Source organism: Takifugu flavidus, chromosome 2 (genome assembly GCF_003711565.1).
Source record: "Takifugu flavidus isolate HTHZ2018 chromosome 2, ASM371156v2, whole genome shotgun sequence".
Taxonomy (NCBI): Eukaryota; Metazoa; Chordata; class Actinopteri; order Tetraodontiformes; family Tetraodontidae; genus Takifugu; species Takifugu flavidus.
This window is the reverse complement of record NC_079521.1, coordinates 10,059,640-10,074,592: the sequence shown is the minus strand read 5'-3', so window position 1 is coordinate 10,074,592 and position 14,953 is coordinate 10,059,640. Positions and strand designations below refer to the sequence as shown.

The window sequence follows — 14,953 nt, the reverse complement described above, 5'->3', positions numbered from 1 at the left end:
GCACTGTACAGCATAAACAACATTACATTGTTTATGTCTTGTCTTCGGGTGGACCAGCCTGTCTGAGAGTGTTGCTGGGTTTGAACTGAACCGGTATGTCGGGTTTCTGGAGGATCCTCCTAAACGTCTCAGAGACCCCGGACAGATAGGGGATGGAAACACTGCGGCGTTTGTTTCTCTCCTCCTCTCCTTTGCTGGGGTCTCGTTTCCTTGAGGTCCTGGTGAGGCCCAGTCTGGGTAGCCACATGTTGAGAGCTGTCTTAATGTGGTCCTGTTCCTTCTTCCTGCCTTGGGATGTGGTGGGTATTTCTCTGGCCCGGTGTTGGAGAGTTCTGATCACTCCCAACTTGTGTTCCAGGGGGTGGTGAGAGTCAAACTGGCGGTACTGGTCGGTATGTGTAGGTTTCCTGTAGACTCCGATGGTGAGGTTTCTGTCCTCAGTGATCCTGACTGCACAGTCCAGAAAGGCCAGACTGGTTCCTTTTACATCTTCCCGGGTGAACTTTACATGCTCGTCTGTTTTGTTAAGATGATTTGAGAACGCTTTGCGAATTCTTGTGTTCGAATTTTGACCCAGGTGTCGTCCATATATCTGTACCAGTGGCTTGGCGCAGTTCCTGTGAAGGATGTCAGGGCCTGGGATTCCACCTTCTCCATGTATAGATTGGCAACTTTGGGGGATACTGGTGAACCCATGAGGCAGCCATGTTTCTGCCTGTAGAAGCCTTCAGGAGACCTGCTCACTCGCCACCATGTGAGCCAGCAGACAAAGGGGAGACACCTCAACTGAAACTAGGTGAACGACAACCCAGATCATTAGCATTAGCGATTTCAGAACTGAAGAAGCCTTCTGGATAGAAGGAGAAACGTCTTCAAAAGAGAAGAAAAACAGTCCAGTTGACAAAGAAACCTACTTTGGATAACTATGGATTGAGAATCTACACAGACATTTTGTTAGATATCCAATAACTGGAAGAAGATTTTGGGTAAAATCTTATTTTTAGCACCAGCATAGTGAAATAAATGTCAACAATGATCAAATAAAATTAGCTCCAAAGTACCTGAGTGAATGTAGTCATTGCCTCTGCAGAGCTTTATTCTAAAACAGGTCAAATGCATTTATTCAACTCATGGAAATAATGTACATTTCAAATAACTTTGTCACCTCCGGATGGAAAACTTTACAATAAACAAAAACTGTCATTAAAGGGCCGAGCCCCATCAAACAGACCCACGGGTCTTCTGGCACCTAGTCTTTAGTTGTTTTGGGTCAAAGAACAAACAGACGGATGCAGTGACAACATACAACCAAAATAAAGACCGTCGTAAATTATTTTCAGCAAGAAATTTGGAAAATATTATTTAAGGGCCATTTTACACTGTGAGCGAAAATGACATGTACAACAATGCACTGGATTTGGCATTAGGATTTATGTAAACATCTGCACACGCTGGGCTGTCGTCACGGCCAGCATGGGCACATCTGCACTGGGAACAGTGTCATTGAAAAATATTCAAGGGTGGTTATAATAAAAATAACAGAAGTTCAGTTCATCTTCAGAATGGGAATTGCTTTTATGGAAATTTGAGTCAAACATGCTGCCACTGCAGATTTCAACATATGTGTCTGTGGGCTGAGATGAATATTTGTCATTTCGATGCATAAAAAGTCAACAGATGTCGCAGTTTCAAAGTGACTTAAAGTTCTAATTTGCCTCGGAGGACCACAGAAAATAATATCTTTAATGTCCAAGTGGCACTTTGACCTGACCGAGATGTTTTCAGTCAGCTGAGCTGGGAAACTCAAATCAAACATAATCCCTTTAGATAAAACATTACATTTATAATTAATCATAGCCCGTGCACAAGATATTCAGAATATTTAAAGCAAAACATACAAATATTAAACCTTTGACTAGCTGCAGTAACATGGAAGAACACTCCAGCAAGTTACTTTGCCCACTAGAGTTACACAACGGAGTGTTCCATTATGACTAAAACACAAACGGCGTTCCACATAAAAATAATGCACGTACATTTGCATAGACATAGAGGGAGAGTGCAGTCGGGGACGTGTCAGAGAGCCCAATCTGCCACTGCAAAATAGGCTCTGTGGTTTGTTTGAGTCTGTAACCCTTTAATCCTTTTCTGCTTCTACTTTTCGTAAAACTTCTTGTTGAGCAGGAAAATGAGCAGATTGACGTTGATGGTGGCCCTGTCAAAGATCTTCATCACGGCCACGCCTTCATACTGCAGCTGGAGGAGATCCTGACCAAGAGAAAGAGAGCCAGGCAGCAAATCAGAAAACGTGGCACACATTTAGATCGGTTTCGCTTTAAGCCACGAGGAGACCGCTCAGCAAAGTAGCGTCAAAGACAGACTACCTGATACTCTATCTGTAACGTCTCCAGGTGCACGCCCATGAACTTGGCCTTAACGTCAAAAACACCAACAGCCTCCGATGGGGAAATCTCAAAAATAACATTTTTGAACCTAAAGAGAGAAGAGGAACACGAGATTGGGAAAGATTCAAAGCCGCCGTGATTTCAACCGAAAACAGTTCCGCAATCGTGAGTGTTGGCTCAGAGCGCGAGCAGAACTCACTGGTTGGGCTGCAGGTCCTCTATGGCGATCAGCACGCCTTTCTCGTGGAGCCGCGAGGCGGTGTACTTTTGAGAGACCTGCTTACTCTTCTTAGCTTTGTTGCTGCCTGGTTTCTGTGATAACCTGAGAAGAAACACGTCGGCAGATATGGAAGATGTTGATGAAAAGCTTAAGAATTAGTGATGGTGAATTTTTCCTGCATTCAATCCATCCTTTACACGCCAGTAATGAACATACAAAAGACTAATTCCAAAAAATGGTTTGTTCGTCGAGGTAAAGATACACTGCTGCCTGATCACGTCTCCTGACATGACGCGGCCCAGGTTGTTTGGCCCTTGGCAGCATCTTGAAACCTCGTGTTGACACTCCACACAAAAGTCTACTTTTGTTAGCAGGTGTGGACTTTGTCAGCAGTTAAATCAGGTATTCATGTGGACTGTAAACACAAATCTTTCACCTTTAAAAGGCGGACAAGCACAGCCGGTCCAAAATGACTCACCAAGGCAAAACAAACGTAAGGACTTACTTTCCTTTGCTGGCCAGGTTGTCCATGCACGCCTTGATATACTGATTGTAAGAGTCAATCTGGACATTGAAGAATTTTGTCTTGGTATTGAGGGCCGCGTTTGTCTGCTGGAGCCTCACCAGCTCAGCTTTCCGACGCTGACGGTATCGCCTCTGATTCCGGATGTCCTGTAACACACGTGGTTTTTCAGTAACACAAAAGCGACTGATGCCTTTACTGTGAAGGGGCCCTTTCTGTCTTTTCCCTCCACCTTGGCGATGTCGTTGATGAGGTCCTGGTAGCGGTTCTGCGGATCAACCTTGCCCAGCTCTGCCAGCCTCTGCAGGTTACTCTTGATCTTGTCCTTCTTCCCCTGAAGCGTCAGGCTGTCATCCACCACCGGTTTGACCTGCTTCATCTTCTCTGGAGTCTTAGCGTCTCGGATGGCCCTCCTCTGCATGGCCCGCTGGTATTCTGCTTCCTGTTACCCAGGAAACAGAGGCTGATTTTACCCACTGTATCAAATATGCGGTCATCTTCATCTCTATCTAAATGGCCGACAATATTTTGAAACAACATGAGAGTAAAATGTGTGGAGTTACCTGTTCTGGGGTTGCCGTTGAGTCCAAGATCTCTGTCAGAGTCTCTCCAGGCTGGAATCGGATCACATCCACGATGAGCCTCTTGGTGCTGCAAAGACATTTGATAACTTTGAGAAATCCTCTAAGAAACGTAAAATATTAAAACAATTCAGCTCAACTCACTTCAGCAGCAGAGTCTTGGCGTCCATTTCTACGTTGGCCTCGCCAGGAACATCAAATTTGTTGGTGAGTGTGAGAGAAACTTCAGTTTTGCCCATCAGTTCTTTGTTGGGGTCGTCAGGAGGAAGAGGATTCTCACCTGGATAGGAAGAAAAGTGATAAACACAGTAGTCTGAGGATGATGTCATCATCTGTCGCATGGCTTCTGGTAATATCTGTTCTCATCTCATCTGTAAGCTGTCTGAGACCACTAAGCCCATCAGTGAGAGGGGTAAGTGCGCCACTGCGATCTCCGTGTGAAACGGACCTTACAGCAACAGCGCCACCCAGAGGTATGGTGTAAAAGGCACTGAAGACTCCCGCTACATACGCTGTAAATTCATATGAACAGGACCTGAGAAAAACTTGGGTTTTAAAACATTTCCCAACTGGGAGGCCTGTATAATGAGAGTGAGTTAGGCCCACGTTGGTGTTATAAAGAACAATATGCGTTGTCCACTCACCAATTAGAGACTCCACAGTAGGAACCTCCGCCAGGTCCTCAAGGAGCTCATGGATGGGATCATTGTGTTCTGGAGCAATTGCATCCTGATGGTCCAGCAACAGCTACAAGTACATAAAATAAGGGATCATGACGCAGCTGAAACAATAAAAGTCTCCAAAACAGTTTAGAAACGGCCACAAATTCACATTTCACAGCAGCAGTGAGCGAAATGTGACCCAGACTCACCGTGTGAGTGTTGATCATCTCTCCAATTGAGATGTAAATGACAGGTTTGCTGACTGTGACCAGGTCTGAATACTGATCCACGTTGAACTTGTCTTCCAGAGAAGGAACGTCACACGCTGCCAGAAAGAATCTCCTGTACAGTCAGAATAGATAAAAAAATATTTTTGAGCAACAAAGACTGATCAAAAAACTTGTCCTGTAACACTATTAGCTGCCTTCGCTAAACAGAACTGCTTCCTGTTTGTGTTACCTGAACTTCTGATAGGAGGCACTGAGATATTCGTTGATGGGATTCAGGTGGGCGTTGTCTCCCAAAAACATCTTGTTGGAGGCAGCGTGCTGCAGCATCTTGGCGACCGATCCCAGGTTTCTGCGCTGCTCAGTGGTCAGTTGACCCCCTGCCGACACCTCGATGATGTCGAAGGCATCAGGCGCCACAATGGCTGGGTTCATGTAGCGGTAATAGAGAAGGTTCCCCACAATCTGGAAGGAATAAATCTTTTGGATTAGGTTTCACACTTTACGAGCCCCCTTACACTGCAAATGTCTTGGAGCAGGACAATAGTGTTAGATTTTACCAAACACTGAAACTGCTCATTCGAAAGGTTCCAGGGAAATTGCATCATTTCCATTGTAATATTCCAATTTAACCTTTTTTAAAAATGAAAACTGGCTCCATGAAATGTTGGGGTAGGAAATAGTGATGGACAACGTGCTCCCACTCTATAAATCATGTCACAATATCTCTGTTTGTAGTCAGAGAAATAAGCTATCATTCCTGATGGTTAAGCATGTTGCTGTGGCCTTAAAAGACAGATTTATATCATTTCCATTCCAACTACAACAGATCTTTGCTGTCCATCTTTATTTGAGAGTCACAATTTCAAGACAGACAGCAGGAAGTGAAAAAGAGTCAGAAGCTCACTTTGAGAGAGGAAGAGGAAACCCTGATCCTGACACAGATGCTGCAGCTGGCTGCCAAGTCAGAAAGGACAGCAGGAGACAAGAAAAAAGCAAGGACATATAAGCAATATGAGGCAGAGGGGGACACTGGGGAAGCAGCTATCCTTCCACGAGGGGAATGGGAAGGAGAAATTTGCTACCGTCAATGCAATTTAAGCAGAAAAACAGGATTCCTTCGACATTACTTCATTTAGGACACAAACCTTGAGTAATTCGTCTTCTGTTGCATCTGGAAACTTCTCGTGGAGACTGTCCTTCAACACCTTAGAGATGAAACGCATCCCGTATCTGACGGTAAGAGACAGGCCAGGTGAAATAATGAAATCGAATGACGCAGAAACCTAAAAATGTGACGATAGCGCGGAACCTACGGAATTTTATCCACTGAGACGATAATGGCGGACAGGAATTTGTCAGTGATGGTCTTCATGTTCTTAATGGAGGCCTCCAGTCTGGTCCTCACCTCCTCGTGGCTCATGGCTTGCTCTGGAGTCACGTCATAAGGCAACTTACTGGGCGCAGCCGAAAGAGAAAGAGGGTTTTGTAAAGAGTTGTTCAGCCGACAGGGCCGACATCCTGCAGGAACAGAAGGGAGCCTCATTCTCTGCTCACCTGGCCTCTCCGGTTTGGGTCTCCATCTGGTTGACCCAGCTCTTGTAGATGTCCACTGGATCGGTCTTGATGTTAAGCGCCTTGTCATCCATGATCTCCTTGACAACCGGTGCCAGGATCTGCCGCAGAGCGTTCTGTCCCCGGGCACCTCGGTGGAAGCTCACCACCATCTTGATGACTGTGGGGTTTCCTGTAACGATCTCCTTCATCTGGTCGACCTTTGACCTGTGGGCGGTGGATGAAGCCCAGCATTTACTCAGCTGAATTTAAAAGGCTCAGGCATGATTATCAACTGGCTGTTTCTCACTTGATCTCCTCCTTCAGGGCTGTCTTGAAGAGCTTGAGCAGCAGGTACTCCTCCCTTTGGTTGGAGGCATAGTTATACAAGGTGAAGATCACAGAGTCCATAAACTTTGTGGATTTATTCTGTGGCATCTGGAAGATGAGCTTGGCCAGATATGTAGGGTTGGTCTACAAGGAGGGGAAAAAAAAAAAAAATCAATACTTTATTTCTTCAGTCTCCCTCCAAAAACAGTGTTATATACAGTCGCAATAGAAGTTAATCGGGACTGGCTGCGCTGCTGAAGCAGATTTGTCCTGTAGGAGCGATTCATTCTTTAAGACCTCAAAACACTGTCTACTTCCTAAATTTTGTTTTAATCTTCAAGTAAATCTTCACCTGTAACAGATAAAATAGGTATTGGTAGGCCTCCAGTTTCAGCCTCTTCTCCTTGCTCAGGGCCTTCAGGCCTCCTCTCTGTTTGTTCATCATCATCATGTTGGACAGCTGGCCCTTGTTCTTCTTGGTCAGCCTCTTGCTGTGGGACACCACCTCCTGCAGTGTGATCTTGTTCTTCACCAGCAGGCCGATCTTGATGTCCATGAGGTTCAGGTCGTTCTCCAGCTGCTGATTAGAGCGGATGTTGGTGATCACTTCCTCACGGAGCTGCATCAGCTCCAACTCCTCCTGGAAGTCCTGGTCACTGTGGTCCAGCAGGTGCACAAACTTCCGGACCACCCCCATTGGAGGATCGTCGGCACTGGCTGATAAAGGAAGCACATTTTGTCAGTCAAGTGATGACTTGGCAGTGACCGGGGGCCCATCTGAACAGTGATCGAGCAGGAAGTACTTACTCAGTGTCTTGTAATCATCTCTGGCCTTGTTGGCTCTAATAAAAGCCTGGATCTTTATCACGTCATTGATCTGTAATTGAAATCAAATCATTCTGCTGATCAATGCTCTTTATTGTACACGAAGAGATTCTCTGTGGGTTTGAGTGGAAATGACTTCATGTACATCAGTGCTGAGTGAGACATCCACCTCCATCAAACCCCACTGGACACAGAATAAATGTCTGCAGGGGTGTCGGGGGAAATTTACCCACTGGAATATAAAGACTTTAGTTGATTTTAGTGTCTTTTTTCTACTCTAACCTCTATTACTGTGATAATTAATAGGATTTCAATTTAGAATGTTCAGATTTTCACTTTTTTCATTTTTTGGACAAGCCATCAGTTTTTTTTATTTTTGTGCTACTGTAAAAACAAACAGCAGCAATAGCAATTTCTCCCAAGGGCCCAAATTAGATGTCCATATTTATGTAATCATCATAAATTAAAATACAAACAATTAATATAAACAAAAAATTAACCATTTCAAAACATTAATATGAATAAAATCACTATGGAAATAGAACAGGTACTGTCCTATCCCTGTCCCTGTCCTAATCAAGGTTTTATGTAAAGGAGCTGCTGCATTTGTGCACATCAAAATGCTGCTGGTTCCTAAGTAGAAACTGTGATTATGAAACGTTTACATTTTGCGATTCATCTCAATATGACGGATTCTCAAACTCACATGATCTCTGAAATACTTTAGGCGATCCCTATATTTCTTACGAGCTTGATGCATTCGAACCATGGACTGGATCTGAAGGGGAGAAAACCAATGGAACCATAAATTTGCTGAAAAATACTACGATTAAAAAGTGGTTTTAAGGCTTTGTTTTCACCTTAACAGCTTCATCACTGTGATCCTTCAGATACTGCTTACGATCATTGAACTTCCTCTTTTGTTTGTAGCCTTTCCAATGAGCCTGGGAATAGCAGATTAAATAAAGGCATTATGATTTTATTCACCCCAAAATACCCATTAAATTGATATTAACACGTGCCTTGTAAATAGATGTGACTTTGACCTTATGTCTGAATAATTACCTGTATGTTTGTAACGGCCGCCTCATTGGATTTCAGGTACTCCATCCTCTCCTTTAGGCCTTTTCTCACGAGGTAGCCACGACAACGAGCTTGCAACTTGGTGATGAGAGTCTCGTTGGCGAGCCACAGCTGCTCTCGATTGTAAGCTGTGGTTACTCCAGAAACCACGGCCTGAGAAGCGGGAATAAAACCCGTTCAATGTGATGTCCAAAATAGCATTTCTACATATTTCCAAATCCCAACAGTTTACTTTAAACGTTCCCCAGAACTTATCAGCTTCCAAACTTTTGACAACAACGCTAGAACATTAGTTTTGTTCCCTTTGCGATTTTAAACTCTCGATCCAATTTTCCACTTGCAAATTTCCAGTGGAGTTAATATTTAGTTTCTCTCCTTGATGGCAGCAGTTCAAACAACAACGACCCGACTTTTCCTGTCAGTGACCCACCTGAATGTCGTCCTTGTTGAGCCGGGTGTTGTTCTGCAGAAAGCCCTCTGGTTCCACCCATGTGCCTTCCTTTGTGTTAAGGTTATAATAGTAGTCATGTCCTCCTTTCACCCAGTGTTTCACCCATTCGCTGCCATTATCACCTGCAGGAGTATCAGGACACGATACAATTGCAGAGCAGACATTAATAAGTTTAAAAAACCCAACTAATTTAATTAACTAACTCAAGGAGCTTAAATGGGAGATGTCACATGTTTTGTCCTACCTTCTGCATTCTTCTGATTTTTAACCTTGACGAGGTCATCCTGATAGGTCTGGGCACATTCAGAGGTCACTCCATACAGTCCTGCGCCAGGATTGCGCAGAGCAGCCAAAGTTTGAACCGGTTCACCAACATTCACCGCCTCATTGATAGTCTGAATAGCCCGAGAGACTGCAAAGACAAAACTTTATATATAACCCAGCAGATGGCTTGAATAGTCCCCTGGGTTAAATTCTTCAATATATTCCTTTGAATGAGTGAAGTATTCAACACATTCTTTAAAAATCTTCAAATAGTGCTCATGCTCATTCACAAACATGGAGAGAGACACACAGAGAGAGGGAAAGACAGATGTGCAACAGCTTGACATTATTTAGTCAAATGAATTTATTTTCTGTGCTCTTACATTGCAAGGCCTCCTGTGTGTCTTGGTTAGCCTTCAGAATGGCGTCCTGGATCTCATCCAACCACAGTGCAGCAGATGGGTCCTCGGTCTCCTGCAGGGACATGGACAAAAATGTATTCAAAATCTTAAGTACCAAAGCAAATACATGTTAACATTATGGCAACTTTTGTGTGTGTTGCTGCTTTGTGTACATTTTCAAGTTATTACTATGTCTTCTGTTGTGTCTTGAGACATAATAATGTGTATTCTACACATTAAAAGTTATTTTGCTTCAAGACTACAGTTGCAAAGCGATATTAAGAGAAAATAACTTTTTGTTCTATTATTTTTCTTGCGTTTTAAATGACTACACTCAGCATATAGTTCAAAACCTCCCTGTTACTGCTCAATGAGATGGGGGTTAAAATTTGGTCTCCACAGACATGCAAGATGTTAGTATGAGCTGTAGTTACTACTAGCTACCACCAGATGGCGCAATCATCCTTAAGAACTGCTGCAGCTGGTTACTGTTCCTCAAAAAGGTGGGTAAACCAGGCTAATTGTATCTGCGACTCCCTCCTCCGTGTCTCCACCCCCTTACACGTTGTGCCTCGGGGTGGAAAAGGAGGGTGTGTCACATCAGTACCTCATCTTGAGGATTTCACTTGCAGCAGCAGTAGGAGGATGGCATATAGAAACCTAAATGCCATCCTCCTACTGCTGCTGCACCTTGACAAAAAATTGATATTTTGCAAGTGGTGAGACATGAGACTGGGCAGCAGACAGTCAACCAAAGTTCAAACTTTGTAAACTTCTGGGTTTCCCTCAGCACTCTAAATTGATACTCAACTTTTTTTTTGCAGCTATTTATCACAGACAGCCCTAATTCTCTTGAGGAAACTTGGTGCCAGAGAAGGCAGAATGCAGGAGCCTACAATCTACAATCTTGTTGTTACAATGGGACCTTGTCAGGACTTCCTGCTGTTTATCTGGCCACAGTTCTGAGTGGATGAGCATTTGTAGCTGGCACTCTTGATTAAACCCTGTAGTGTGATCCTGCAACAACACTAAGAATCAGAAAAACCAAAAACAAACAAACATTAAACTTCCCCCACACAGCCAAGACCCCAGATGACCTGGAGGCCCCTCCCTTTCATATCTCGTCATATCATCAACTGTAGCAAATCAAAAGGAAGTTCAACGCTACTTCTTCAATCATAAACCACGACTTTTCACAGGTCTGGAACATTTAATGTGGTCGGCTCCCTGCCCTTTTATGGAAGTCAATGAATTTAGCCCCGCTTGTTATTTCCTTAGCAAATGAACACGTCAAGTAGTTTGGCCTCTGTGTGTTTTTACTTCTAATGTTTTTCTCTGCTGTGAAAAATTCCCACAAGCTTTATTTAAGGGTTATGATCTAACTGATGCCATTTAAAACAGTGTGGGCAGCAGCCAACTATTGTCCAGCCTTGACGAATGATTTTCAGTATCAGAATGTAAACACAGTCCGTACAAAAAGATACAAATGGAACTTTTCTATTTACTGACTGGTTGTACTGATGAAATAAGGAGTAATAACTGAACCTCATCTTCAGCCTCCTCTGCTGAAGTAAACCAAATTCACTTCCTGTAACATATGCAAACAGGCTTCTAGGGGTGAGCCTACAGTCACGTAAACCTGCCTCACGACTGTAACACAGGTTAGAGACACGTTAGAGAGCAGTGACGCACAGTTTAAGAAAACAGCTCTCCCACTGGATGTGTCTGCTCAAGTCGATGTGTCTGTTCAGCCCACAGAAAACAGAAAAGGATGTGCAGCCATGAATGACAGGAAGTGGGGGCAGTGGGTAATAGAGCAGAATGGTGGTGTCATGTGTTGCTCGGAAGCCTGCATCACATGGAGGTGTCTGCAACAATAATAGCTAATGTATTTTACACAGCCACAATCAGACATTTTAATCAAATCGATTTTTTATAGTGTTAAAACCAAGGTTTTTTCCAGCTGTGTTACAGTAAACTAGAAGCAGTTTTAGATGCCAGTGGTAAGTTTTTAGAGCTCCATATAAAGGAAAAGAGCGGCGGGGCAGAGCGATACTGTTGTTTCCCCCGACCATTCATAAACAGGCAGATCTTGGTGTGTGTGTGTGTGTGTGTGTGTGTGTGTGTGAGAGAGTGAGTGAGTGAGTGAGTGAGTGAGTGAGTGAGTGAGTGAGTGAGTGAGTGAGTGAGCGGTGTGTGTTCTCAATGATGGACTAACAACCTGTCCAGGGTATATTCCAGATTAACAAAGGATGGATGGATTAACAGGAGGAAAATTAGAGCGAGACCAGGCTCAATTAGTGGGACACTCCAACTAAAGGTATATTTCCGTCGGGAATATATGAAAACACCACAACTACATGCCCACTGTGTATCATACTGCTGTTAATATACAGTTTGTACATTTTCTTACTTGAATTGTGTGGTTGTTAAAGTAGAGAGGAGGTTCACATGTTCCCTGACTTTTCTGAAGTTACTGATATCACAGCCCAAATTACACACGGGGTCCATTCGTGTCCTCGGTGTAAATAAATGTGTCTACAACTGCCTTATTGGATTCTGACCTGGACGTGAGTGCTTAATTTTGCTCCATCTCAAGTGGGCTGAGAGATGGATGAAGCCCCTGAGCGAATCCTGCCCACTTTCTTATTTTAATGAATGCTTAAAGACACACACCAAATGTTTAAGGGAAACTTTACTGGCCAAAATAAACTTTGCACTTTACCATCTTGCAGCTTCTATAAGTCAGTGAGTAACTGTAACCTTCTACTCTTTACATGCTGTTTTTGCATAATGCTGACCTGAACACTAGCTAAAGAAAACAAAAGACAAGAAGACAGTCAAAGCAGCCGTAGGAACCCAGCATCTTATTTTCCACTCTGACTGTAAAGCCCGTGTATGTGCATGTGTCTTACGTGGGCCTTTTCCCGGCGAGCCTCCAACAGTTTGTCGTGGTAGTGCTGAGCTACAGACGGGTCCACGTCAGTCAGTTTGGCAGCCGGATTCTGTAACATGGCCAAGGTTTTCAGGGAATCCCCCTCATGCAGAGCCTCGTTTATCTGTCCGATGGCAGCAATACCTGAGAAAGCAAACACTCATATTCAATACCTGCAATTTGAACTCACCTGGATGTCATGACAGAGATGCGACATGTCATCTTTGGGGTCAAGCATCAATAGTTTCTGTCTATTTCTTCCAAAACTAATGTGGGTTTAAGACCTAATATGGTTCTGGGTCTTACGTTCATGCTCCTCCTGCACAGTGAAGTTGACCTGGTCAACGCAGGCTTGAATGTCATTCCATGTCAGATAGTCGCAGCCCTGCTCTCTGGCTGCGGCCTTAAGACGCACCAGTTCATCCATGTACCTGGGACATACATAGATCCACATTAACCACCTGCTTCATAGACGTCCCTCACCCGTGCAGCGCTCTGCTAACCTCTGAGCGTAATTATCCTCCACATTACTGAGACCAGTGACCGGGCTGGACAACTGCCTCCAGAGGGCAGCTCGGTCTCCGGCATCCATCGCCTGGTTCATCAGCACCACCGATGATAGCATCTCCACGGCAACGAGCAGCTCAGGATGGGACAGAGTTAACTGCGAGACAGGGCGATTACTTCATGTGTAAGACGATCGGATTGCTCTGGTTCAAATTAAAGAGTCAACCAGGCAAAAACACTCAGCACATCTGTAGTAATCATGTCTTAAAAAGAGCTAGTAAATACAATTTCAGCTCTCAGGGTACCTCTGGGCTCTGCTGCTGTAGGCTGGCCAGCTCCCTCTGGTACAGGTCTGCAGCACTGGGGTAGACTTCAGGCAGCTGAGCTTGTGGGTTCATCAGCTCCTCCACCGTTTTCTCTGGAAAACCTGCCCTGATGGCAGCATTAATGCGTTCCACTGCTTTCAACACTGCACACGCACAACAGTTGGGAGAGAAAGATAGAAAACTTAAGCTTTTCCTTCTTCAGATGCAGGATGAAACGTTCAGTTTATTACTTTCACTTTATCCATTTTTAAATTGGTGAAAAATGAATTGGAGGGAAAAAATGCAAAAGCCAAATCAAAGATAATAGCTCCTATTAAAGTCAATGCAGAAACCAAAAAAACAGCTTTACTGGAACAACCGCAGGGACATTGTGGAGGTGTGTATTAGTAATATACACAAGTATTATGAATAACATGTGAAACAGGGGCAGAACAGCACAACACATATACAATGTCATTTATGCACCCACATTTTTGGTAGCTTTCTGCGATCTCATTGGCCACATCTACGCCGCTCTGCAACTCATCCCTAGTCAGTGCTTCTCCTGGAGACGCCTGATAAAAGAACATCATCAGTAAAGTGAGTTATACAGACAAGCCAGAGAAGCAGATCTTTACATAAACTTGTAGCGTCATCCTCTCCAACCTGCTCTTTACTCTCCCGCTCAGCCTGCAGCTGTTTGAGGTACCAGCCTTTGTTCTGGGGCTGCAGGTTTTGAACACCTACAGCCTTCAGGGCCTCATACAGCTTCTCCTCACCACCGTTCAGTATCGCCTGTTCGGCTGCATTAATTGCAGTTGCCACTGCAGAGGAGATGTTTAAATGTCACTGATAATCTATGCACACAAAGCATGATATCTAATATGGGTCTGTGCTCATATGGCTTACCGTTGACCTTGTTGACGTTGCCCTGGATTTCAGCCTGGGTGAGAAGCTCGTCATAGATGTCTCTCTCTGCGTCAATGTTCTCCATTTGCTGTGCCAGACAGCACCAAAGTAAGACAGGTTTTGAAAACATTACATATTTTTTATACATCCTCACACATCCCATTTTTTTTCCAAACTACAGTTATTCCCTATGAATGTAAAAAAGCAGGTGGAGAGACTTCATTCCACGGCTGACACCAAACAGTTAATCTTCCAGCCGCTGTTCTTATCCATGATGGTATTCATTCCTGGTTTGTGCAGCCTCAGCATTTTTCTCTGTCGGAGGCCAAAATGCTCTTCTGCTTCAGGCTGCAACTCCAATTACTTTCTAATCAAGACGGGAGCAGTTTGGGGCCTTTTTATGGCCTCTTCAGAACGCCGCGCTGCGGGCCATCATTCCTTTCACTGCCCCCGTGTCGCACCACCTCTGATGAAACTGCCTACCCTTTTCCGCGAGTTGGCCACCTTCTCCCCTTTAGCCTGGTACAATGTGTTGTGATAGTGATGAGCACTGCTGGGATCCAGGTTGACCAGCATGGCGTTGGGGTTCTGCATGGCGGCCAGTGTGCCCTCAGGTACACCCTGGTCAATGGCCTCATTGATGGCGATCACAGCAGCATGTACTGAGGAAAGAAGAGGTGATGGTAGCGTTTTTATACCATGCATGGTTTTCATTGATGTACAACGTTCATACCCTCTAGGCATATGAAACAGTCTGAAAAAAAGGATGGA

The 14,953-nt window shown here is 44.3% G+C and overlaps 1 protein-coding gene across 1 annotated transcript in view; it reads right to left on the bottom strand.

The window, feature by feature from the left end:
* Positions 1-1,066: 1,066 nt before the first annotated feature.
* iqgap1 (IQ motif containing GTPase activating protein 1) overlaps positions 1,067-14,953 on the bottom strand; it is a 26,855-nt gene continuing 12,968 nt past the window's right edge. The window contains exons 8-37 of the mRNA XM_057021185.1: positions 14,666-14,844; positions 14,183-14,270; positions 13,940-14,097; positions 13,764-13,848; positions 13,274-13,437; positions 12,965-13,125; positions 12,768-12,892; positions 12,442-12,605; positions 9,509-9,599; positions 9,106-9,273; positions 8,841-8,983; positions 8,393-8,563; positions 8,188-8,271; positions 8,034-8,105; positions 7,310-7,379; positions 6,855-7,219; positions 6,483-6,646; positions 6,176-6,400; positions 5,935-6,075; positions 5,767-5,851; positions 4,851-5,083; positions 4,601-4,733; positions 4,374-4,476; positions 3,874-4,009; positions 3,712-3,799; positions 3,381-3,590; positions 3,131-3,297; positions 2,605-2,727; positions 2,385-2,493; positions 1,067-2,268 (exon numbers count right to left, since the gene is read on the bottom strand). Of these exons, the coding sequence (XP_056877165.1) occupies positions 2,155-2,268; positions 2,385-2,493; positions 2,605-2,727; positions 3,131-3,297; positions 3,381-3,590; positions 3,712-3,799; positions 3,874-4,009; positions 4,374-4,476; positions 4,601-4,733; positions 4,851-5,083; positions 5,767-5,851; positions 5,935-6,075; positions 6,176-6,400; positions 6,483-6,646; positions 6,855-7,219; positions 7,310-7,379; positions 8,034-8,105; positions 8,188-8,271; positions 8,393-8,563; positions 8,841-8,983; positions 9,106-9,273; positions 9,509-9,599; positions 12,442-12,605; positions 12,768-12,892; positions 12,965-13,125; positions 13,274-13,437; positions 13,764-13,848; positions 13,940-14,097; positions 14,183-14,270; positions 14,666-14,844 (4,319 nt within the window). The 3' untranslated portion in view covers positions 1,067-2,154. The remainder of the gene's footprint in view (positions 2,269-2,384; positions 2,494-2,604; positions 2,728-3,130; positions 3,298-3,380; positions 3,591-3,711; positions 3,800-3,873; positions 4,010-4,373; positions 4,477-4,600; positions 4,734-4,850; positions 5,084-5,766; positions 5,852-5,934; positions 6,076-6,175; positions 6,401-6,482; positions 6,647-6,854; positions 7,220-7,309; positions 7,380-8,033; positions 8,106-8,187; positions 8,272-8,392; positions 8,564-8,840; positions 8,984-9,105; positions 9,274-9,508; positions 9,600-12,441; positions 12,606-12,767; positions 12,893-12,964; positions 13,126-13,273; positions 13,438-13,763; positions 13,849-13,939; positions 14,098-14,182; positions 14,271-14,665; positions 14,845-14,953) is intronic.